The 24828-nt window shown below is 45.0% G+C and overlaps 1 protein-coding gene across 1 annotated transcript; it reads right to left on the reverse strand.

Annotated features, from left to right (window-relative positions):
* Nucleotides 1–3045: 3045 nt before the first annotated feature.
* LOC140721136 (uncharacterized) lies at nucleotides 3046–11672 on the reverse strand. The gene is made up of 3 exons (XM_073036013.1): nucleotides 11361–11672; nucleotides 9409–9656; nucleotides 3046–5251 (listed from the first exon to the last, which is right to left on the reverse strand). The coding sequence occupies exon 3, from the start codon at nucleotides 4916–4918 to the stop codon at nucleotides 3881–3883; it is 1038 nt and encodes a 345-aa protein (XP_072892114.1). The 5' UTR covers nucleotides 4919–5251; nucleotides 9409–9656; nucleotides 11361–11672; the 3' UTR covers nucleotides 3046–3880.
* Between the last annotated feature and the right edge of the window lie 13156 nt (nucleotides 11673–24828).

The raw sequence follows: 24828 nt of genomic DNA on the forward strand, positions 1-24828 counted from the left end.
CACCTCTTTCAGATCTCTGGGGTGTACACCATCTGGTCCAGGTGACCTATTTACCTTCAGACCATCTCTGTTTCCCAAGAACCTTCTCCCGTGTAACGTAACTTCACACATTCTGAGCACTAACATCTGGGACTTCCATATTCCTGCTGGTGTCTTCGAGAGATAAGATTGACGTACAATACTTACTCAGTTCATCTGCCATCACTTTGCACCCCAACCCCATTATTACCTGTTCAGCATCATTTTTCAGTCCACCCCCTTGTTCAGAGACTGGGATCCCTGGTTCAACCAGTAAGGATGTTGTGCATTTCAATGTGTTCTCCTCTCACTCCTCGATTCTCTAAATGAAAGGGTTATCATATTTGATCTTTCTTCATATGATGACCGCACCACTCCAGGGATCAGTCAGGTGAATCTTCATTGCACTCTCTATAACAAATACTCTCTAACCTCTTTGCTAATCTTCTATAGAGTTAATTTCCATCTTCTGCAGCCCCGTGTTGTCCCGACCACTTCCGCCTCTCTTTTGCACTATTTGTAGCTGAAGAAAAATTTGGTATCCTCTTTAATATTACTAGCTAGCACTCCGATGTATTCCAACTTTTCTTTCTTAATTATTTTAGTTGCATTCTGTTTGTTGTTAAAAGCTTCCCAATTCTCTAGCTTCCTAGTAATTTTTGCTCTATGCTCTCTCCTTGGTTCTTACGTTTTCTTTGGTTTCTCTTATCAGCCACGGTTTTGTCAACTGCCCTTTGGAATACTACTTCCTTGTTGTGATGTATATATCCTTTGCCTTCCGAATTGCTTCCAGAAATTCCAGCCATTGCTGCTCTGTCTTCATCCCTGCCCATGTTCTTTTCAAATCAATTTTGACCAATTTTTCTCTCATGCCTCTCTAATTATTCCGCATCAGACTTTTGCTTCTCCTTCTCTAATGTCAGGGTGAATTTAATCGTATTAAGATCACTTGTCCCTAAGGGTTCTTTGAAATTAAGTGACCTAATTAATTCCGGTTCGTTACATCACCCAATCCAGAACAGCTGATCCCAAAGTGAGCTCAATCACGAGCTGCTCTAAAAAAAAAATCTTGTAGGCATTCTAGGAATTCCTCCTCTTGAGACCAACAACATCCTAATTTTCCTAATCACCTGCATGACAATCCCCCATGACTATTGAAACATTGCCCTTTTGGCACGCATTTTCTATCTCTCATTGTAATTTGTGGACCACATACTTACTACTGCTTGGAAATCTCTATACAATTCCCATCAAGGAGTTTTTTTTTACATTTTCTATTCCTTCATCCTACCCACAGATTCTACACGTTCAAACCCTATGCCGCCTCTTTCTAATTATTTTATTTAACATTTTACCAACAGAGCCACAAACCCCACTACCAGCTTGTTCTCTCAAGAAATATATTAGTATCTGGGAAACAAGAGGACCTGCAGATGCTAGAAATCTAGAGAACTACACACAAAGTGCTGGAGGAGCTCAGCATGTCAGGCAGCATCTATGGATGGGAAACAACATTTCGGGCCAATACCCTTCATCGGGACTCTTTTTATTGTAATTTATTTTTTTAATGAAGTTCATCATCAACAAACATTTCCATAAGATGTATTTCAGGTACTGTACATATATATTTGCCACAAATCTCCACATAACATTCATCTGAGGTATACACTTATAGAAAAGAGAGGAAAGAAAGAACAAGCGAAAGGAGAAAACTATGTACAAGTAGGCAGTGATCTTTTTTTTACAATATTTTCAGTCATTTGTGAGAATAAAATCAGGTCTATGAGGTGTTATGTAGTTAAACCATTTTTCCCCAGTATGAATCAAATTGTTCCATCTTATGATTAACAGATGCTGTTATCTTCTCCATTTTGTAAATGTCCATTGTAATTTTCATTCATGCGTTTAAGGTTGGGCTGTCCTGTGATAACAACTTCTTGGTAAAAAAAAATCTTTTTAACAGCAACCAGCAGAAAATTCATTAAATATTTATCTCTTTGTTAGCATTCTTGAGGTATATACCCAAAATATATGGTCTTACTTTCTAAGGGTATTTCACATTTAAAACATCTTTCAGGGCATTGTGTATCCCACTCCTGTAGTCTTTGACAACAGGGCAATCCCAGAAAATATGATAATGGTTTGCATTTTCATTTCCACAATTTCTCCAGCAAACATGAAGTTAACTATCATAATGGGATTTCTGAGAGGGTGTAATAAAATATCTTATCAAGGTTTTCCATCCAAACTCCGTCCATTTCTGTGAACTGGTATACCTCCATTGATAACTGCATAATATTGTCCATTCTTCCTCAGATATAATTATTCCTCATTCCTTGTCCCATTTTGTTTTAATGTACATGCTTGGAATTATTCTACTACCATTATCTGAATTATACTTTTCTTTCTTCTAAATAGCTCTATCAAACATGAATTTGCCTTGGTTTCATTTTTAACCCTCTTATTAATATATAGTGGAGTGGCGGAGCAGACTCACCTACTTCTGCTCCTTTGTCTTGTGATCTTGTAATATTGCCCTTTTGGTATGCATTTTCTATCTCCCATTGTAATCTGTGGACCACATACTTACTACTGTTTGGAGGTCTCTATGCAATTTCCATCAAGGAGTTTGTTTTTACATTTGCTATCCCTTCATTCTACCCGCAGATTCTACCAACAAACAAACAAAGCAGTAAGTGCAGAAAATGCCAAGAGAAACCAGAGACAATCGAAGACATTCCAGGCTCCTGCAGCAGTTTAACTCAATCTGATTACTTACAAAAGTACAATCAAGTGGCAAATATCATTCACCAAAATCTTTAAAATACAAACTCATGAATGCCCTCTATCACTTCATAAAGGCACCATAAATTCAAGCCTTACCCAATTTTAGAGACAAAATCTTACAAATTATATGATAATCAATACGTTGTTTCAGATAGGACAATCCATAATAACCATCCGGATATAATACTACAAGATAAACAAGCAGGAACAACAATCTTAATAGATAAAACCATTCCCAACACAAACATGTTCCACAACCAGTGGAGCACCTCACCACAGTTATTGTTTCTCTCATCAGTCAGACAAACAAAAGATTTTCTCTGTCAATCAGCTTCCAAATGTTGCTACTCTGTCATTCGTTGCCACGCCCCGCTGCTGCTTCCCTTCTCATCATCATACGTTCATAATCCAGAGCCCCAAACTCTGCCCTGTGCAGACACCCCTCGGGTTTCTGACCCTGCTTTGTTGAACATCCAACAGATGGTTTTCCATTCTGCTTTCAGTCTTTAAAGGACAGGGGTGTTTTCAACAACTTTTAGAAGCAGGGAAAATGACACATAATGTGGAAATGATTCGTGATTAAGGAGGTTAACTACCAAAGTCATTCTTCCTCAGTCCAGAGATGAGAGGGGTGAAGAACATCTCAGACAGAACTGCAGTCAGCTCGTCTTCTTCAGTCAGCAGGGAATTCAAGGGAAGCCTCTTCACCCACAGAGTGGTGACTGGAACCCATCCCACAGGGAGAGCGAAAGGGGAACAACAGGGGAGGATTTAAAGGACTGTCCTGGAACAGAATCACTGGCAGGATCCAGCTAGCCTGAGTTGACTCTCTACTCTGCACTAGGCGTGTTATAAATTCACTAAGTACCAGAGACAGAGTTTAAAATATAACTAATTTATTTGTCTCAGATCCAGAATATTAAACTCCACTTGTCACAAGGTTAGATTACTGAGTGAATTCCTTCCCACATTCACAACGGATGAACGGCCTCTCCCCAGTGGAAACTCAATGATGCACATTTGGTGGAGATGGCTGAGAGAATCTCTCCCGAAAGTCTGAGCAGATGATCGGCCTCTACCCAGTGTGAACTCGCTGGTGTCTCAGTAGATTAGATGACCGCGCGAATCCCTTCCCACAGTCTGAGCAGGTGAACGGCCGCTCCCCACTGTGAACTCGCTGGTGTCTCTGTAGGTTAGATGACTGAGTGAATGTCTTCCCACAGACTGAGCAGCTGAATGGCCTTTCCCCGGAGTGAACTGACTGGTGTGTCTGTAGGTGAGATGCGAAAGTGAATCCTTTCCCGCAGACTGAGCAGGTGAACGGCCTCTCCCCAGTGTGAACTCGCTGGTGTCTTTGTAGGTCGAATGGCCGCGTGAATCCCTTCTCACAGACTGAGCAGGTGAACGGCCTCTCCCCAGTGTGAACTTGTTGGTGCTTCTGTAGGTCGTATGATCGATTGAATCCCTTCCCACAGTCGGAGCAGGAGAATCGCCTCTCCCCAGAGTGAACTACCCGGTGTCTCCTCAGGTAGGATGAATGAGTGAATCCCTTCCCACAGTCTGAGCAGGTGAACGGCCTCTCCCCAGTGTGAACACTCTGATGAACCTTCAGATGAGATGATCGAGTGAATCGCTTCCCACAGTCTGAGCAGATGAAGGGCCGCTCCCCAGCGTGAACTGACTCGTGTGCTTTTAGGTTAGATAACTGAGTGAACCCCTTCCCACACAAAAAACAGATGTATGGTCTCTCCCCAGTGTGAAGTCTCCGATGTGCCTTCAGCTGAAAGGACCGAGTGTATCCCTTCCCACAGTCTGAGCAGGTGAACGGCTTCTCCCCAGTGTGAACTGACTGGTGTTTCAGTAGGTGAGATGATTTAGTGAATCCCTTCCCACAGTCTGAGCAGGTGAACGGCTTCTCCCCAGTGTGGACTGACTGGTGTTTCAGTAGGTGAGATGATTTAGTGAATCCTTTCCCACAGTCTGAGCAGGTGAATTGCCCCTCCGCAGTGTGAACTGACTGGTGTTTCAGAAGGTGAGATGACTGAGTGAATCCCTTCCCACAGTCTGAGCAGGTGAATGGCCCCTCTCCAGTGTGAACTCGCTGATGTGCCATTACTTCAGATGACCTTCCCCACAAATTCAGCAGGTGACCGGCCTCTCCTTAGTGTAAACCGACTGGTGTGTCCGTAATTGGGATGACCGAGTGAATCCCTTCCCACAGTCTGAGCAGATGAACGGCCGCTTCCCGGTGTAAAATGACGGGTATGCCAGTAGGTCAAATGACCGAGCGAGTCCCTTCCCAGTCGAAACAGGTAGGATCGGGAAATGAGCAGGAAGGATGATTTTACGAATACCCCGTTCCACTTTTTAAATATCTGGGCAGACACAGCGAGACTGGCGTGTTGTGTTCGAGATTCCCGTAGACAAATTTCTTGTCGTGTTTAACCTGAAAAAAAAGCAAAATTAATCAGTGGGTGAAGGACAACATTTAAGATGAGATCACTTTGGTCGCCGAGGTGTGATCTGACATCACACTGTTACAGTGAAGGTCAACCCAAGTTGGAGAGAGAAATGACCTTCTAACTGGGCACAGTGCTGGGAAATGGAATGTCCATGAAATTCTCTGATGCTCCTCCTGCCTCTATAAGAATCTGTGCCGGTGAGTTATCAGGCGTAAGATTTTTACACAGAGAGTGGTCCGTGTGTGGAATGGGTTTCCGGCGACGGTGGTGGAGGCGGATACAATTGGGTCTTTAAGAGGATCCTGGGCAGGTATATGGAGCTCAGAAAATTAGAGGACTATGGCTACCCCTGGGTAATTTCTCAGGTAATAACATGTTCGGCACAGCTTTGTGGGCCGAAGGGCCTGTATTGTGCTGTTGGATTTTTTTCTATGTTTCTGCTGTCTCCAATCTGTGACTTGGCTCAGTCTGACTCTCGAATTGGTATTATTCCCTGTTTCCACTGAGCTGCATTGGTGCCTGGCCCCAGAGCAACTGAAACAATCTCAGACAAGTAACCTATGTTGACTTTCTTTCATGTATTGTCTATTTAAAGTGCCACATTTTTAAAGCCATGTAAATATATCCTGCTGAGATGAACAGTTGATCCACACAGCTGTTCAAAGGATTTAGAATGAATATTAGTATTATTTCAGGTTCTTGTAACAGTCATAGAAAGTACAAGATGGAAACAGGCTCATTGGCCATCTGCCCACTCCCATATCGCTACCATCCAGGTACCTGTACAAACCTCTAACATGCCGAAATCGATCTCGCATGCACAGCTTGAGCTGGCTGCTCATTCCACACCCCCACGATGACGTGATGACGTTTCGCCTCATGTTGACCTTAATGTTTCACCTTTCACTCCTAACCCATGATGTTTGGTTGTGGTCCCAACCAATCTCAGTAGAAAAAGTCAGCTTGAATTTACACTATCTATGCCCTCATAATTTTGGTACACTTCCATCAAATCACCCCTCAGTCTTCTGCGTTCCAAGGAATAAAGCCCAGTTCAAACTCTCCTTATAACCCAAGACCTCCTGACCTGGCAACATCCTTGCTAATTTTCTCGGAACTCTTTCAACTATTTTAAAATCTTTCCTGGGGATGGTGACCAAAGCTACACACAATACTCCAAATAAGGCATCATCATTGTCTTGTACAACGTCAACATCACATCCATCTCCTGTACTCAGTACTTCGGTTTATAAAGGCCTATGTGCCAAATTATTTCTTTTTGTCCCTATCCAACTGTGACACATCTTTCAGTGAATTATAGACCTATTGCCCCATCCCTTTCTTCAACAATACTCCTCAGTGCCCTATCAGTCACTGTGTAAGACCTATCCTGGTAGATCCTACCAAAGTGTAATACCTCGAAATCGGCTGCATTAAATTCCATTTTCCATTTCTCAAACCATTTCTCCACCTGGTCCGGTTCGCACTGCAAGCCATGATAGTCTTCTATCAGTCTGCTAAACCCGCAGTCTTGTTTTCATCCACAAATTAGCTGATACGGCGATCCATGTTATTACCCGGATTACTGATATAGATGACAAACAACAACAGATCCAGCACTGATCCCTGTGGCTCACCACTAGTCACATGCCCCCAGTCAGAGAGGCAATCATCTGCTACCAAACTCTGAAATCTGCCAGAGACAGGGTCTCATCCAATTTACTGTCTCATCTTGAATGCTGAGTGACTGAATCTTCTTGACCAACCTCCCATATGAGACTTTGTCAATTGCCTTGCTAAAGTTCATGTAGACCAGGGGTGTCAAACTCATTGAGCAAAATGCAGCTTCATGCGTGCCGGATCAGTCGGACGCGTGTGAACGCAGCTTTCGTTGCCTCCGTTTTTTCAGCCTGCTCTCATGTGTCTCAGTCTCTGCTATAACTACAAAGTGTTTCACTTTACAAATTCCGTTTCTTATGAAGAAGACTGCCGAGCAAGACTGCCGAATAAACACTAAAAACCCTGAAAACCTGGTACCTGAATAAACTCAGCATTAGCCATATCATACGCCATAGGCGCTTCGATTACTGGGGCCAGCTTTAATAGTAATTAGATATTACCTCGCGGGCCAAAGATAATTCCACCGCGGACCGGATTTGGCCCGCGGGCCTTGAGTTTGACATATATGATGTAGACAATATCCACTGCCTTGCCTTCACCCACTTTCCTGATAACTTCCTCGAGAGACTAGAGAGAAGATTGGTTAGACATGACCTACCATGCACAAACCCATGCCATCTATCCACGTAGATCCAAATACTTATATATTCTGTTTCTGCGCAAATGTTCCAATAAGTTTCCCACTACTGATGTCAATTTCCTCGTTTATTTTTAGAACCTTTCTTGAACAGAGGAACAACATTCGCTGTCCTCCAATCCTCCAGTACCTCACCTGTCACTAAGTATGGTTTAGATATCTGTGCTTAGGCCTCGACAATTTCTGCACTTATCTTATGCAGGGTCCTGGGGAACAGCTTGTCAGGCCCTGGGGATTGATCCACGCTAATTTTCCTTCAGACAGAAAACACCTCCACCTCTGTAATCTGTACAGGGTCCCTGAAGTTGATGCTGCCTTGCCTCACTTCTATAGACTCTGTGTCCATCTCCTGAGTCAATACGGATGCAAAACTACTATTTAAAACCTCCCCCATCTATTTTGTCTCCCGTATTGATTACCATTCTGATCGTCCAGAGTGGGCATGTTTCTGTTCTGACCTTCTCCATGTTTCTGTGACAGAGAAGCTGGCCAAACCTGACTGGAAGGGGAATCTGGTAGGAGTGACGACAGAGCAGCAATGGCTGGAGTTTCTGGGAGCAACTTAGGAGGTGCGTGGTAGATACATCCCAAAGAAGTGGAAGCATTGGAAAGGCAGGAGGACACAACCATGGCTGAAATGAGAAGCCAAATCCAACAGAAAAGCCAAAGAAAGGGCAAACAAACGAGCAAAACCCATTGGGAAGCTTTTAGAAACCAACAGAAGACCACTAGAAAATGACAACTGAGCTCACGGCGTGGAATGATGTAGTCATGTTGTCATGATGCCATGATGTAGTCATTAATGACTCTTGGCTGCACCCAACAGTCTGTGGCATTTAGAGGAACAAAATATCCGGGGCCTCAGTATTTCTTGAAAACCAAGGTACCCTGAACCAGTTCCCTTTCAACTTTTATTTAGGCAAGCAGATACAAACTAGACATCCTCAATATTTCACTTCTGAAGGCCTCCCACTTACCAAGTACTCCTTTGCCAAAAATCATTCTGTCCCAACCCACACTTGTCAAATCCTTAAAATTGAGCTTTCTGCAATTTGGAATTTCAAGAGAGGTCCAGGCCTCTGTCTTTCCGTATTTACTTGGAATCTCATGGCATTATGATCACTAGACACAAAGTGTCCCCATACACTAATATATGTCTCTAGCCCTGTATCATTTCCTAACCTCTACGTCGAGAATTCTACGTACTGATTAAAGGAACATTTGACGCCTCTACCCCATCTAGTCCTTTTACAGTATGGGAGTCCCAGTCAATATATGGAAAGTTAAATTCACTTACTAAATGAAAAATTGTTTCTTGGCATAGTCTGCGATCTCTCTATAAATAGGTTCCTCTAGATCCCTCAGACTGTTGGGTGAAACCAAATTCCAGTAATGGCTACAATATCATAATTCCATGCCCTGACGTCTGAACAACATCTGTCTTTTGTCAACAAAAACAACCTCTCCCTCATTGTCACAAAACTAAGGAGCCCATTGTGAACTACAGGCGGAATGGAGACAGGCTGACCCCCTTTGACATCAGTGGATCTGGGGTTGAGAGGGTGAACAGCTTTATCAGTACTCCATCAGTACTGGAAAGGAAGGGGGAAGGGCCAGATGTTTGATTGATTAGGGAGAAGTGGGTTGTGGTTCTGTGGGACTTGGTTCTGTGTGTCAGCTGCTCCCTATCCGCGCAAACTCCAATTTACCCAACAACTCACTCTCGTTTGGGTATGATCGACGTCGCTTTCATATTTCACTCAACCCTTTGCCCTGCGGGGAAACAGATAAAACTTATAACCTGATATAGGAGACACCACTTACCTCTGATGCTGTAACCGGATGGCGTTCGGTGTGGTCACGGGTAACCTCACCCTGACACTACGGGTGGGCGGCACTGGATCTGGACCAGGGTGCTTAACCTGCGCGGAGAGTTCAGTCTGAGATGAGGCAGAGATTGACACTTTTCGGCACCAATGGAGCTAAATAACTCGCACGTCTCCTGACGACGGTTGTCTGGCAGATGACGGGCACACAAGGTTCCCCAAATCTTCTCAGTGTGAGCCCCGCACCTTAATTATAAATTAAATTTATAATTTAATAAATTAAATTATTTAAATTCCAGCTTTGTGTGTTGATTATTTACAGGCAGGGGAAAATAATCAACGCACAAAACTGGAAATTAAAACATAAATCGATTTATATTTGTTTCCAGTTCAACCCTACAATAAAATCCTATCCCTCTTCGCATGCCGTCATTATACTAAATTGCACTGATTAAATTGTCAGAGCTTTTCGTGTGAACATACCAATACGTAGAACTGGACCACACGGCCGCTCGAATGTGCCGCTGCAGATCATGACGACATGTCATATCTGATCTAAAATGTCATCACGCATTCTCCCCCCCCCCCCCACACCCCCGTCCATCCCTGAAACATTTCAAACCCGCTGTTTATCAACAATATCGGCCGTAAACTGAGTCAAAGACTTTGCTCCCACTGGCCATTGAGGAGAAGAGTTCAAAGCTCTCCCAATCGGCACAGGAACAATCGATATATTCGTCTGAAATAAGACATTCTGAAAACGAAGCAGGTGTTTGCTGGACGGATCTCGTATCTTTGCTTTGAAACGGGCGGTCATTGTTCTACAGCTGTTCTTAATCTTTACTTAACTTGTGGAAAATGGCAATTGTGCAAACAGGTAACAGTCGGAAGACAAAAAGCACCACAGACAAAAGTGGCTTAAAATATCTCCTTGACCGCTGATCCAATGCACAGAGGACTGGCTAATTGGAAATAAAGATCCGAAATAAATATCAGAAGCTGAATTATTCTCACCGTAATTCCCCAAGAATATTCTGAGAGTGTGGATACCGTGTGTCGTTTCTGACAAATAACCCCGCCCACTGCCCCACACGGATCTCTCGTAACCATGGCAACACACAATACAGGAGGAACTCAGCAGGTCAGGCAGCATCTATGGATGGGTGTAAATAGTCGACGTCACGGACCGAGTCCCTTCATTAGGACTGGAATGGAAAAGGCAAACGGCCAAATGATCGACTGATTGGGAAGGTGCGGCTTGTTCTGTGAGACTCGGAGCCCAGTGTCTGCGTGCAAGTATTTGCCTGCTCGTACACATTCCTCAGAACAGGGAGCGGCCGCTCTGCAGAAACTAAATCCAACCGGTTGGACAAAACACTGCCCTTCAAATCTGAAGGAAGTTTAACCCTTTCTGCTACAGGAAGAGATAGTCCCAATGACGTGCTGCACAGAACATCACGTGTGGTCGCGATCCCACAACGTTACCAGTTACTTTGCTACGAGTTTCCAGCATTTTGCGTTTAATCTCAGATTCGCTTCATCTGGAGATGTGATGAAATAATTCTCAGGCTTCCTTCAAATAAATCGAACCGAGGCATTACCAAAAGCGACATTCTGTAATATAACTGGGATCTCGTCCTGTTATTTTAAGTAGTTGTGTTTTAATGAGGGAGAGAGAGACCAGTGATAGGTCACTACCCCATGGGATTTCACGTGTCACTATCGGGGTGAAAGATGCCTTCAGTTCCCACTCATTAGAAACCACCCTGGAGAGCATTTCTGGTTGAAGGCAACGGCATCGTTTCTCTTAATCCATTTGGACAATGATTGTCTGGTTAACATGAACATGTCAGGACTCCCTTCTACCACTAAATTCACTCCCGATTCCGATCAAAGCCGAGCCTCGCTGTAAACGCTGAATCGTTGTGCAGAATCATAGACAACACTTACCTCTGATGTTTAACCGGACGGCGTTCAGTGTGGTCCCGGGAAATCACAGTCTGACTATTCTGGTGACCGACAATGGTCCCGCACCGATGTGCTCACCCTGTACGGAGAGTTGAGTCTGAGCTGCTGCTCCCGAGGCCACTCGGCTGTGATGTGTCCGTCGCTCATTACAGATGGACAGGGCCGGGTGAGCCGTGGAAGAGCGGGACTGCCGCAGTCGGGGTCACACTAACTCTCACCGGCTCAGGACGGGTCTGACAGCGGGAGGAGGCGGGAGTGGGATCAATGTAGCAACCCTAAAGAGGGAAACAAACAGGCTGCGTTAACCTTTCTGTCCGGATTTCCGTGTAGCTCTCTCCTTTTTCTTTCATCGTAACCAGTGGGGCGGAGTTTCTCTGTTTAACTCAGCGAGTCCCAGGCTGCGAATTTGATCCAGTCCGGGTTCTGGGAGGATCTGAGCTCCGCCCCGTGTGTAGATCGGACTGCCCGGCGTAGGTATAGTTTCAGCTCAAACGTCTGTCGCCTGTCCAGGTACAGGGAGCAGCATTTCTGTTGAAATTAATGCAGACACGTTCGACTACATATTCCAACTCAATTTGGAAAAAAAAAATAAATGGTCAATGATTTTCTAAGCACCTCTCGATTCAGAGGAGTTTCTTAACATTTATAAACTCCATCATTGAGAGATTATTGTATTTCCATCTGGACAACTGTTGTCACAAGAAATCCCCTCGCCCACGGTTAACAGCGGGTTTCGTTTCACAAGCAGTGATTGTTGATTCACACCCTGCCGGAAATACTTGTAGAATTTGTTTCACTTAAAATTCGGCTATTCCAAATGGCCAGATGTTTTACCAAGGGGGCGTGATGATGGGCTGATTGAAAATGAACTATCAGAGTGGGGTGGGGAGTAGTAGTGTGCTGATTAAAAACGGGACTCTCAGTTCGCTCTATCGCCTGGCCTAAACCTTACTCTCCCCATCCCTCTACCCCATGTAACCTATCAATACCCTCATGAATGTGTAGACCTCTATGAAATCTCTCCCAGATCTTCTGCGTGTCATGAGCAAAGTCGTAACCTTTTCAATCTTCACTTATAACTCGGGTCTTCCAATCACAGTAACATACTTGTAAATTGTCGTTGTACTCTGTTAAACTTATTTACATTTTTCCTGTGGGTAGGTGACGTAAACTGCTCATAATACTCCAAATTAGACCTCAGAACCTTCTTAACTCACGGAATCTCCTGTACTGACTACTTTAACTTATGAAGGACAATGTGCCAAAGATTTCTTTACTACCATATCTAGGTCCGCCCCCACTTTTAACGAATTGTGGACCTGTATTCCCAGGCGCCCTTGTTCTACCGCAGTTCTTAGTGCCCTACCGTGCACCGTGTAAGACCTCTCCTGCTTGATCATACCGAAAAGCAACAACTCGCAGGCCTGCATTAAATTCCATCTGCCATTTTCAGCCCATTTTCCCACCTGATGCAGATCCCCCTGCAAGCTCTGATAGTCCTCCTCGCTGTCAACTGCATCCCAAACCATGGTGTCATCCGCAAATTTGCAGATCCAGTTAATCAAATTATCATCCATATCACTGATATAGATGACAAAAACAACGGATATCAGCACCGATCCCTGCGACATTCTGCCAATCACAGGTTCTCAGGTTAGAAAGGCAACCAGACCATCAGTCAATCAGATCATCATCCGATGTGGGACCTTGTATAAAGCCTTACTAAAGTCCAGGTAGAAAATATCTAATGCCTTGCCTTCATCAATTTTCCTGGTAACATTCCTCGCACATTCTTCAAAAAAATCTATAAGATTGTCTAGAACACCCGAGATCCCTAATCAGACCTGTTTGTTCAAATGCTAGTTATTTTGGTCATTCCAGCGCCTTCCACTACTGATGCGAGGCGCACTAGCCTATAGTTTTCTAGGTTAAATTTAGAGCTTTTCTTTAAAAAAAAAAGTGAACAAAATTAACAAAACAGAGTACAAATCCTCTGGTAGAACTCCTGTCGATAAACATAATTTGAACTTATCGGCTACGTCCCTACAATTTCCGTACAAGCCTCCTTCAGGGTCCGAGGGGGTTAACCTGTCAGTTGTTCGGGATGTATCTGCCTTAATTCGTCTAAGCGCCTCCTCATCCGTGACGTGTATAACGTCCATGGCCTCACTTCTACAGATTCCGTGTCCTCTTTACGAGTGAACACAGATGCAAACATCCACTTAGGAACTCCTCTATAGTTTTTTTTTGGCTCCACGCATACATTACCATTCCGATAATCCAGAGGATCAGCAGTGTCCTCTGCAAACCTTTTGACCTGTATAATCCCTTAGGATTCTTCCTCATCTTCTCTGATAAGGCAAACTTATGCCACCTATTAACCTTCTTATTTTGTTTCTCCATGTTATCTTGCTTTTCCTCGACTCCATAATCATCTCATTGTTTTTCGTGGAACATGGATGGGAGGGGATGGAGAGCAGATCAATAGGATTCGATAGATTAACAGATCGACCTGGAGACCGGGAACTGTACACAGTGAATCTCCTGCTGTGGGATACAGAGAATGGAAATCATGTGCGGTAAAGCATGGAATGGTGCGCGATAAGATTTATTGAGAATTCCCGTGTAGAATCGCACACCAGGAACCTTTCGTGGTGAACATCCCCGCTGTGGTGTCCCAAGACCAGGAACAGCAATCTCACACTGGATTTGTTCAGTGACTCGTGAAAAGCCATGATGAACATCCTTGCAATTGTAGATAAATAAATACTTGTTCCAATAATTCTGACCTCGCCACCCGACAACTTCAACTCTCTTTCTCTCCATCACCGTTATGCTCACCCTCCTGCCCCTCCGCAGCAAACACGTTCCCCCCTTCTGCCTCCAACCCGTCTCGCTCACTGTCGTCATTGATGCCATCTCACTCACTCGTTGTTCTTCGCCGTTCGACTTCGTCACCCTGTTTCTTCGCAGAGTCCACCATCCCTCCCTCCCTGCAGACCATCTCACGCATCCTCAGTTACATCCCTCCTTGCTCGCTACCCCTATCACACACCGATTTCTCCTCGACGCACACCTCTCCTTCCGCATCCCACTCCCTCAGCCCCTCCTCGCCCCCGTTATTTCCCCTCCCCCTTTCAATCTCCCTAATCCTGTCTCATATGCCATCTGTTTCTCCCTCACTACTACTCATATTCCTCACTCTCCCTACCCCTTGCTCCTCCCTGGTCTCCTACCCTTCTCTCACCCTCGCTCTCCATTTTCCTCATGCTTTCTCCTCTCGCCTATCCCACTCTTCCCATACGCCTCTCATGACCCTCTGTCCCATTCCTCTGGCACCCTTTCTCGCAGCCCCTACACCTCCCCCATATCAGCTATGGCCCCTGCACTTTCCGCACTTGCCTCCCTCGGGGTCTGAGGGATCAACTTGTCAGTCTCATGGGATTTATCCACTCTAACTTGCTTCAATGAGCAAGCACGTCCTCTCTGTAATCTGTATCACGTCCATGACCTACTTCTGCTGTGTCTCACTTCTATAGATTCTGTCCGTTTCCTGGGTAAACACAGATATAAAATCTCCATTTACGATCGCCCGCATTGTTTTTCTTTTGTCTCCACGCCTAAAGTACCATTCTAAAAATCCACAGGTCAATTTTGTTTTTGAAATCCCTTTGTTCTTAAAATATCTGTATAATCCCATCGGATTTCCATCCCCTTGTCTGCTAAGGCAACCTCATGCTTTCTTATAGAGATGCTGATTTTTTTCTTAAGCATTCACTGTTATTCCTATACTCCACAGATACCACATTTATTCCAACCTGCCTCTGCATCACACACACCTCAATTTTTCTTTTTACCAGGGCTCAATATCTCTTGAAAATCAAGATTCCCAAAAAGTGTTACTTTTTCTTTTTATTCTGACAGACCCAGAAAAGCTTAAACTCTCAAAATTTTACCTTTGATGTTCTCCCACTGACATAGTATATTTTCTTTCCAGAAAAGAACCTGTTCCAATGGACACTTGTCGATTAAGGTGAGTATTAAGGTGGATCGGACCCAAAGTTTAATTAGCCCCGGGTTATTGAAGGAGACGGGAGTTGAGATTGCCGGCCCCTTGACCAGTATCCTTGTCATCTTTTGCCACAGGCAATGTCCCGAAGGACTGGCCAGTAGCCAATCTTGCTGTTCAGTTTGTGAAGAGAACAAGGGAAAGTCCAGGGTGAATCGGCTGCCTGAATTCAGAACTGTATTGCGCATAGAAGACAGGTGGTAGTGGTTGAAGGGACATTCGAGCGGGAGGTCTGTAATGAGGAGAGTCTGCAGCGATCGGCGCTAGAGCCTCAGTTGTTTGTGCTGTTTGTAAATGACCTGGTTTGGTGGTGGAGGCAGATACATTAGAGACTTTTAGGAGACGTTTGGGTTGGCACATAGAGGTAAGGAAGTTTGGGAGATATGGACATGACGTATGTCGAAGGGATGTAGTGATTTGCATTTTAGCTTGTTCGGCACAACATTTTGGCTCATGTCCTGCTGCTGTGCTGTATTTTTCTGTGTTGTATGTGGACATGTTCTCCAGTCTGACCTGACTGAGTCATCATGACATTTTGCCTGAATAGTGACGCCACCAGCCCCTTTAATTACCCCCCCCCCCCCACCAACTTTGTTGAGTCTGAAACAACGGAGCTGCGGAACATTGAGGTGCCAGTCCTATCACATTCCCCGCTCTCTACCTCTGTTACTGACCGTCTCACCATCCTTCATAATCCAGTTCTTCTACACTCATCTCTTCTAACTCAAGCTCTCGCCCCCTCTAGTTACCCTGCTCTTTGTCGCTTCCACTCCTCCTACTTTCCTCCCCCTCCTCACACACACTGTCTCTCCTCTCTTTCCATCTCTTTCTCTGTCGCTCCTTCTCATTCTCTCAACCTACTCACAGAGGGAAACACATCTTCAGCTTCCTCCTCACGAACTTCCACACACACCCCCTGCCCTTCCCCTCCCCCTTGATACAGTTCTTTATATTGTGTCATGTCGCGGTCGGGACTGCCGCGGGTTGATTTATTTAAAGACATCGTGAAAACAACAGCAGGTAATTCGAATGTGAGGTGAGCATAAAATCATCCGGTGCCTCTCCTGTCGCTAAGCGTATTTTCAATATGTCTGCTACGACCCCTACAATTTCTGTAATTTCCTCTCTCAGTATCCAAGGGAACAACTTGTCTCGCGTTGGGGATTTATTCACCCTGATTTGCCTCAAATCGGCAAACTCTTCCTCCTCCGCATTCTGTCCAGGGTCCATGACGTCACTGCTGCTTTGCCTCACTTCGGTGGATTCTGTGTCCATTTCCAGAGATAACACAGATGCAAATAAACCATTATAATCTCCCTCATTTTGTTTGTCTCCATGCATAAATTGCAATAAATTGCATAAATCGATAATCCAGAGGGTCAATTTTGTCCCTGACGATCATTTTGTTCTGCAAATATCATTATAATCCCATAAGATTCTCCATCACCTTGTCTGCTAGGGCAAATTCATGCCTTCCTTTAAACATTCTGGTATCTTTCTCAAGTATTTCCTTACGTTCCCTCGACCCCAAACATACTGCATTTGTTTCTAACTATCTATACCTGTTATGCACCTGCATTTTCTTTCTTTACCAAGGCCTCAATATCTTTTGAAAACCTCGGTTTCCCCAAACGGATACACTTAGCTCTTATTCTGAGAGGCACGTACAGGCTTTGGACTCTCATAGTTTCCCTTCTGGAGGTCTCCTGTTTACCACGTACAGATTTGCCAGAAAACTGCTGCTCCCAATCCACACGTCAAATCCTTTCTGATAGATTTCTCCAGTTTAAAATCTCAACACGGTGCGCTGTTTTTCCATAGTTCAGTTGGATTTACTGGCTTTGTGATCTCTAGAAGCAAAGGATTTCCCTAAACAAGCCTCTGTCACGTGCAATAGAGCCATAATACGGGAAGATATAGGAGCAGAGTTAGGCCATTTGGCCCATCGGGTCTGCTCCGCCATTTCATTATGCTGATTCATTTTTCCCCACAGCCCCAGTCTACTGACTAATCTCCGTATCGTTCTTGCCTTGATCGATCAAGAGTCTGTCAAACTGCCTTAAATATAAATAAAGACTTCGCTTCCCTAGCTGCCTGTGGGAAATAGTTCCACTGATTCACCACTCTCCGGCTAAAGCCATTCCTCATCAGCTCCGTTTTAAACAATGCATCTCAATCCACACACGAGGAAATCTGCAGGTGCTGGAATGCAAGCAACACACACAAAGTGGAACACAGCAGGCCAGGCAGCGTCTATAGGGAGAAGCACTGTCGACGATTCGGGCCGAGACCCTTCGTCAGGACTAACTGAAAGAAAAGATAGTAAGATATTTGAAAGTATGTGGGGGAGGGGAAATGCAAAATGATAGGAGAAGACCGGAGGGGGTGGGGTGAAGCTGAGAGCCGGAAAGGTGATTGGGAAAAGAGATACAGAACTGGAAAAGGGAAAGGATTATGGGACGGGAGGCCTAGGGAGAAAGAAAGGGGGAGGGGAGCACCAGATTGAGATGGAGAACAGGCAAAGTGATGGGCCGAGAGAGAACAAAAAGGGGAGGGGGAGGTAAATAAATAAATCAGGGAAGGAGCATTTCTGATGCGTTTTGGCGTGATGTGGGTCAACAAGCGCTGCTTGTGAAATGAAACCCGTTGTTGACGGCCGGCGACGGTTTTCTTGTGACAACATTTGTCCGGATGAAGACGCAATAATACCTTAATGTTAGTGTTAATAAAACAATATTAATAGATTTTCTGTAATCGAGAATCTCTCAGAAATATACGACAAAAGTTGTTCAGATTTCCTCTGGGGGAAATTTGTCCAAAGTGCTTGGTTTGATTTCAGCAGAGCTGCGACTCCCGGTACCGGGACAGGTCAGGAATGTTTGAGCTCAAACTCGTCCAGCGTCGGGAAGCCCGTCCTCACGCAGGGTGAAGAATAAAACCTTTCAGAATCCCTTCCACAGCCTGGGATTCGCTGGATTAAACAGCGAACCTCCGCCCCATTGGTTGTGATGGAAGAACAAGGGAAAATGTGAGATCTACACGGAAATCCAGACAGAACCGAGCTGCGGTCGCGACTGACAGTCAACCCAGTCTTTAATATTCCCGTCTGTGCCTCCTCCATTTGTCCCAGTCCCCTCTCATCCCGATATCCGACACGTCCCAGACTGGCGAGGGTTTGCGGAGGCAGACTGCTGAAATCTACATTTACCCCGTCTCACTCGGACCTGTGTACCTGTAATGGGCGACAGACGCAATATAACCGAATTGCCTCGGGAGCAGCGGATCAGACTGAAATCCCGGTGCATGGTGATCACACCGGTCACCCGGGAACTCACTGAACTCCACCCCGTTTCAACATCAGAGGTAAATGGTGTGTCTGCTACTCAGGAACCAGTGAGCGTATACCCCACGGCTCGGCATCTGTCGGGATAGGGAGGGAATATTAGGGGAGAAGGGAAATGTTCAAGTGAAGGAATTAATTTTTGACCAAATGGATTGAAAGAAACGACATTGTTACCTTTAATCACAAACATTCTCTGATTGGTTTGTACTGAGTCGGTGCAGAAGAACCTTTCGCTCCGACAGCGACATCCGAAATCTCTCAGTGTCCCGTCTCTGATCTCTTTCTCTTGATCTTTTACACAAACACACACACACACACACACACACACACACACACACACACACACACACACACACACACACACACACACACACACACACACACACACACACACACACACACACACACACTCAGAGAAACTATTCAGAATAACTGTGCGACTGTTCGGAACGTCCCCGTTCAGAATGCCACAGATCACAGATCGATTTATTTAATAAAATTGCACAGAAACGCACATTAAAACAACAGATGATGGGAGTTTGAGGTAAAATTAAAATACAGGAAGGTAATAAGGTCTGATAGCAATTGCAGCAAGTAGACATTCTGATTGCAGACACTGGAGTACTTGCTTCTCCATATCATACTTTTTATAGTTTATTCCCTGTAACAGAATTATTTAAAGACAGTATTGAGACAATTTTGTTTACAGTTGACTGCGAGCGCGGAATGTCGAACCATTTGGATTTGTTTTCAGCAGAGAAGCCGCTCCCGCTCTGAGGAATGTCTGCTTGTCGGAATCCGCCCTGCGGACAGGCAGCAGCTTGACACAGAAAACCGCGCTGTGAGTCTCACAGAACAGCAACCCGGCCCCTCCCCATATGTACTAAATGATCCTCGCCTGACTGTCTGTATGAAGGGAGAAGAAAGCGACCTGAAAATAATATCCAGACGGAGACAGAACATTCTTGGATAATTGAGGTGAGACTAATTCAGCTTCTGATATTTATTTCCGATTAGCGCGTTAACTGTGTTTTGACATATAACCCTCCTCTGGCGGTGGTGGTATCATTGACGCTGCAGTTTTCGTCTGAACTATTGAGATCGTCGAGATTTAAAAAAAATACAGTACTCTACTCAGGGGTTACGATTTCAAAGCACACGGGCAAAAGGCTGTTTCGGCAACAGGAGTTCCGTTTCCAAGTCTTGTCATTTCAGATGAATGCGTGTTGTTTTCTCTTTGCGAATGTGTTTATTGTGGGTGTTTCAAGCTGATTTCCTCAATGCCTTGTAGAGGCAAAGACCTTAATTCTGTTCAAGGCCTCGATACGTAGTAAGCATTGGGGGGAGGGGGGGGGGGGGAGGAATGACCAGTTACAGAAAGCCGCGGGCGGCACTGCGGAACAAAAGCCTTGAATTCACTGTGTTGGGCAAAAGTCTGGAAGGGCAGAGAGGCCAATTTCTCGGTGGTATCTGACCAGTTATTCTAAACCGATTTAATGAGTACAGTCCAAGGCACGTGTAAGTTACCTCTCGCAAAACCAAAAACAAACATTGCAGTAGTTATATCATTCAGTTCGCTGACATAGATGTTACGTAACAATGGACCCAGCGCCGATCCCTGCGGCACCCGACTACTCACTGGCGAGGATCAGTCCATCTTCTACCCCTTACTGCCTTCTCCCGAGAAGCCGATGTCAAAGCCAGTTTAACACATCATCTCGAATGCCAGACCTCTGAACCTTCTTAACTAACCTCCCACGTGAGACTCTGCCAAATACCTTGCTAAATTGTTCAAAATTATTCTGGATTATTTTCAATTCGGTAAATAAACTGTCTTTTCTCCCAGAGCAGGAAGTTGTCACGATCCGGTCCATAAACTACTCATTCAGTTAATTTCCTTTCCCTTGAATTCCACTGGGCTCCTTGATTAGGGCACCTGACCCTCATTCGAACCGGCAGCACAGAAACTCCGGGTTACATCTACTCGCTGCGGATGCGTCTCCGGGGTTGTGTGGCAATGCTCGTTCCGGCCGCCAGGAATTTGGACCGTCTTCCGAGCCAGTGCGGCAATGCACGTTCCGGGACGACAAGAATTGTGGACTCTAAGTTGCTTCGGTGCCCGGGGTTGCTTTGTGAATTCTGTTGCTCCCCTGGCCAGCTGAGTTGTCGGAAGTTTACCGCCACTCCGAGCCACGATACGAATGGACTGTCATTGTTTACTTTTGTCGTCTCGTATACAGCTGAGGATTGCAGTCCGTTTGCCGCTATTCCGAGTCAAGATCCGAATTGTCTGTCGTTGTTTTTGTCCTCTTGTGTCCAGCTGAGTATCGCGGGCCGTTTTGCCGCTCCTCCGACCCAAGATACGAATGTACTATCGTTGTTTGGTTTTGTCGTCCCCTGCCCAAATCCAGGTCCAACTCCAGGCTCCATGTCTGTAACCACTCTTTTCCTTCTGTGGGCAAGCCAGTTCTGGATCCACAAAGCAATGTCCCCTTGGACCCATTACCTCCTTACTTTCTCAATTACCCTTGCATGGGGTTCCTTATCAGCTGCCTCACTGAAATCCATATACACTACATCTATGGCTCTACCTTCAACAATGTGTTTAGTCACATCCTCAAAAAATTCAGTCAGGCTCGTCAGGCACGACTTGCCTTTGACAAAGCCATGCTGACTATTCATAATCGTATTATGCCTCTCCAAATGTTCATAACTACCGCCTCTCAAGATCTTCTCTATTAACTTACCAACAACAGAATTAAGTCTCACCTGTCCATAATTTGCTGAGCTATCCCTACTCCCTTTTTTGAATGAGGGAACAACATCCACAACCCTCCAATCATACTTCGGTTATGCTGCTTTATATTATTGGCTAGTCTGCTCTCATATTTCATCTTTTCTATTTTTATAGCTGTTTTTAGTTGCCTTTTGTTGAATTTTAAAAGCTTTCCAATTATTCATCTTCCTACACAGCTTGCTGCCTTATATGCCCTTTCCTTGGCTTTTATGCAGTTCTTAACTTCCTTTGTCAGCCATGGTTGCCTACCCCTGCCATTTGAGAAATTGGTTCTTTGTGGGACATAATAATCCTGTGCCTTGTGAGCTTCTCCCAGGATCCTCAGCCATCTCTGCTCTGCCGTCATCCTGTCAGTATCCTCCTCCAATCCAGCTGGGCAAGCTCCCCTCTCATGCCTCAGTAATTCTCTTTGTTCCATCGCGATGCTGATACATGTGAGTTATGCTTCACCTTCTCCAACTGCAGTATGAATTCGATCATATTATGCCCACAGCCTCCTAAGGGTTCATTTACGTTAAGCTTCCTAATAAGATCTGGGTTATTACTCAACACCCAGTCTAAGAGAGCCTTTCCCCGAGTGGGCTCAAGCACAAGCTGCTCTAAAGAGCCATCTCGTAGCCATTCAATAAATTCGCTCTTACCAATAGAGACACACCACAGCCTATGACCTCCTGCCTGTCCTTTCGAAAAAAATGTATATCCTTTGATATTTATCTCCCAACTACGGGCTTCTTTCAGCCACAAATGTCTCCCAACAGGTCTAGTAAATATGCCCACGAGAATATAGGCCCCCCTCGGGTTTGGTAAAGTCTCACCCGTGCAATTGTGAAATTACCATGTACAGCAGCAGTATTTCATTGACTTTCTGGTCATTGCAAGCTGCAATGATATACTGACACTCGAGTGTATTGTTGGGCAGCCTCTGCTGAGAACAAGCCCTCTTGAAGCGACATGTCCCAATGTAACATTTCTTTTAGTCCTGTGCAAATACCAACCAGTAATTTACATTTATATACGTCAGGTATCGTTAGGTATTTTCTATGAATTGAATTGTCAGATTCTTTGACCCTGTGATTAAGGAGAAGTGGGAATTGGAAGGAAGCTCTGTTCCCATTTCAACGTGTACAAAGCGAACGGGATATACCTTGCAGGCAGGTCTGCTGGAGTTGCTGGTGTCTGTTTAAACTCGGCTGATATGAGGGATGGAAGCTGCGTGTTAGGTCAAATGATGGAGCAGTTGATATAAGTGTAGACTTGACATTCAGAGAGACTATGTCAGGATAAGCTGTGGACAGGGCGTCATGTAGTCAGTTGGATGCTTTGAAAGGTGCTTACGTCAACACAATAAGTATGAAGAATAGCAGTAACTTAGTACAATGTTTAGTAGATAGATGATACATGTTTACACCGTCTTTTATGAGTGAAAGTCAGAAACAGTAAGGAAATAATCACACTGGGAGTGTTCTATCGCACCTCCCCACCCCAGTGTTCACCGGGACAAGGAGTAGCAGACACGGATTCAGTGTAGGTGAATGTCAGAAACAGGAAACGTGTAACACACAAAATGCTGGAGGAACTCAGCAGGTCATGCAGCAACTATTGAAAAAAAAACAACAGTTGACGTTTCAGACCGAATCCCTTCAACAGGATTAGTGTAATGGCAAGATAGGTGTAATCGCCCTGGAAGTACTCGGTAGCCTCCCCTCCCGCTAATGGCATTGGGACAATGAGGAGATCATAAGCTTGAAGCTTCTGGAAAGGTGAAAATATAACTTGATTGTTATAATTGATGATTTCAATTTCCCTAGTGTTGATTCCCACCTCTTTATTAAAAAATGCTTCAGAAAACTGGGAATTCCTGACATACTATGTGGATGGGCCAGCCGGATGAGATGCCGTAGTGTGTCTGGCACTAGGCAGTGAACTTGATTAGGCGCCAGGCCTCTAGGTGGGCTTCCTTTTTGGAGGTGGAGCGCAAACGAGGGAATGCGATTTATGGTGAGAGGGGAATATTTAAAAAGTATGTGATCCACCACTTTTTCAAGCAGAGCTTGTACAATGTGTGTAGTGAGCTGCCAGAGGAATAGCAGAGGGACATTCTTTTATGCAGTATTATTCAAGAAGCAGTTTAGATTGGTGCATAGAGGCTCGGGGCCCGGAGCGATTTGGGACTATCACGGGAAATTGGGAGCATCATGGTGGTCACAGTGGTCAGCATAGTCCCACTGGGCAGAAGGGACCTGTATGGATGGTCTGCGACTCTATCATTGGATGCAACAGATATCAGTGGACAGGCATGAAGATATGGTGTGAATGTTGATGGTAATGGGGAATGTTTGCTCCCTACGCCGACTGCTGCTCCGATACAAGGATGAAAATACTGTCATGTTTGCAAAGTAATCGTGCTATCTCTGACTCACCAATTAGAGACAATCGGACTCAATGTCTGCTTGTGTGTAATTCAGAATGTCACCAGCAGGTGGGGTTTTCCTCCAGCTGGACCAAAGTGTAAGGAGGCGGGGCCCTGAGGGAGGATACAGGTAGGTGAGAAGAGGCAAAAAATCAGTGACGGGAATAGAGCGAAATTTGTTTACCCGGAGGAGGAATTGATTTCATGCATTCATGTTGGAGGCTACCAAGGAATACAAGGTGGAATCACAAACAAGAGAAAATCTGCAGATAACGCACACAAAATGCTGGTGGAACACTGCAGGCCAGTCAGCATCTATAGGGGGAAGCACTGTCGACGTTTCGGGCCGAGACCCTTCGTCAGGACTGTGTCTGTTGTGTTCCACCCGCATTTTGTGTGTGTTGTTTGAATTTCCAGCATCTGTAGATTTCCTCGTGTTTGCTCTTTAAAATCTGCAGATGCTGAACATCAGTAATATACATAAAATGCTGGAGGACCCCACGCAGGCCAGACGGCATCAGGGAAAAGAGTAAACAGTCGGCTTTCCGAGACCTAGAGTCATGTTGAAGGAGCTTGTGTTATGTTGGAGTAATCATCAGATCAGTGAACAATGGCCATTGGTTTAATGGCCGTCAATCACAGGAATGGCCGTGTTTTTCGGTGCCTATGACATGGACCTTGTTCCTAACTGCAACAGTCGCTGTGTCAGAGCTTCACAGCCTCTTTCTGTTGAGGGCCAGGAGAGGGAGAGGGGTACATCTGTGGCATTCTGTTCACCCCGTTCCCCTTCCTGCCACCGTGAGTTACTATCATCACTCTCTCCTGCAAGAC

This window comes from Hemitrygon akajei, unplaced genomic scaffold (assembly GCF_048418815.1).
Source record: "Hemitrygon akajei unplaced genomic scaffold, sHemAka1.3 Scf000050, whole genome shotgun sequence".
NCBI classification, from domain to species: domain Eukaryota; kingdom Metazoa; phylum Chordata; class Chondrichthyes; order Myliobatiformes; family Dasyatidae; genus Hemitrygon; species Hemitrygon akajei.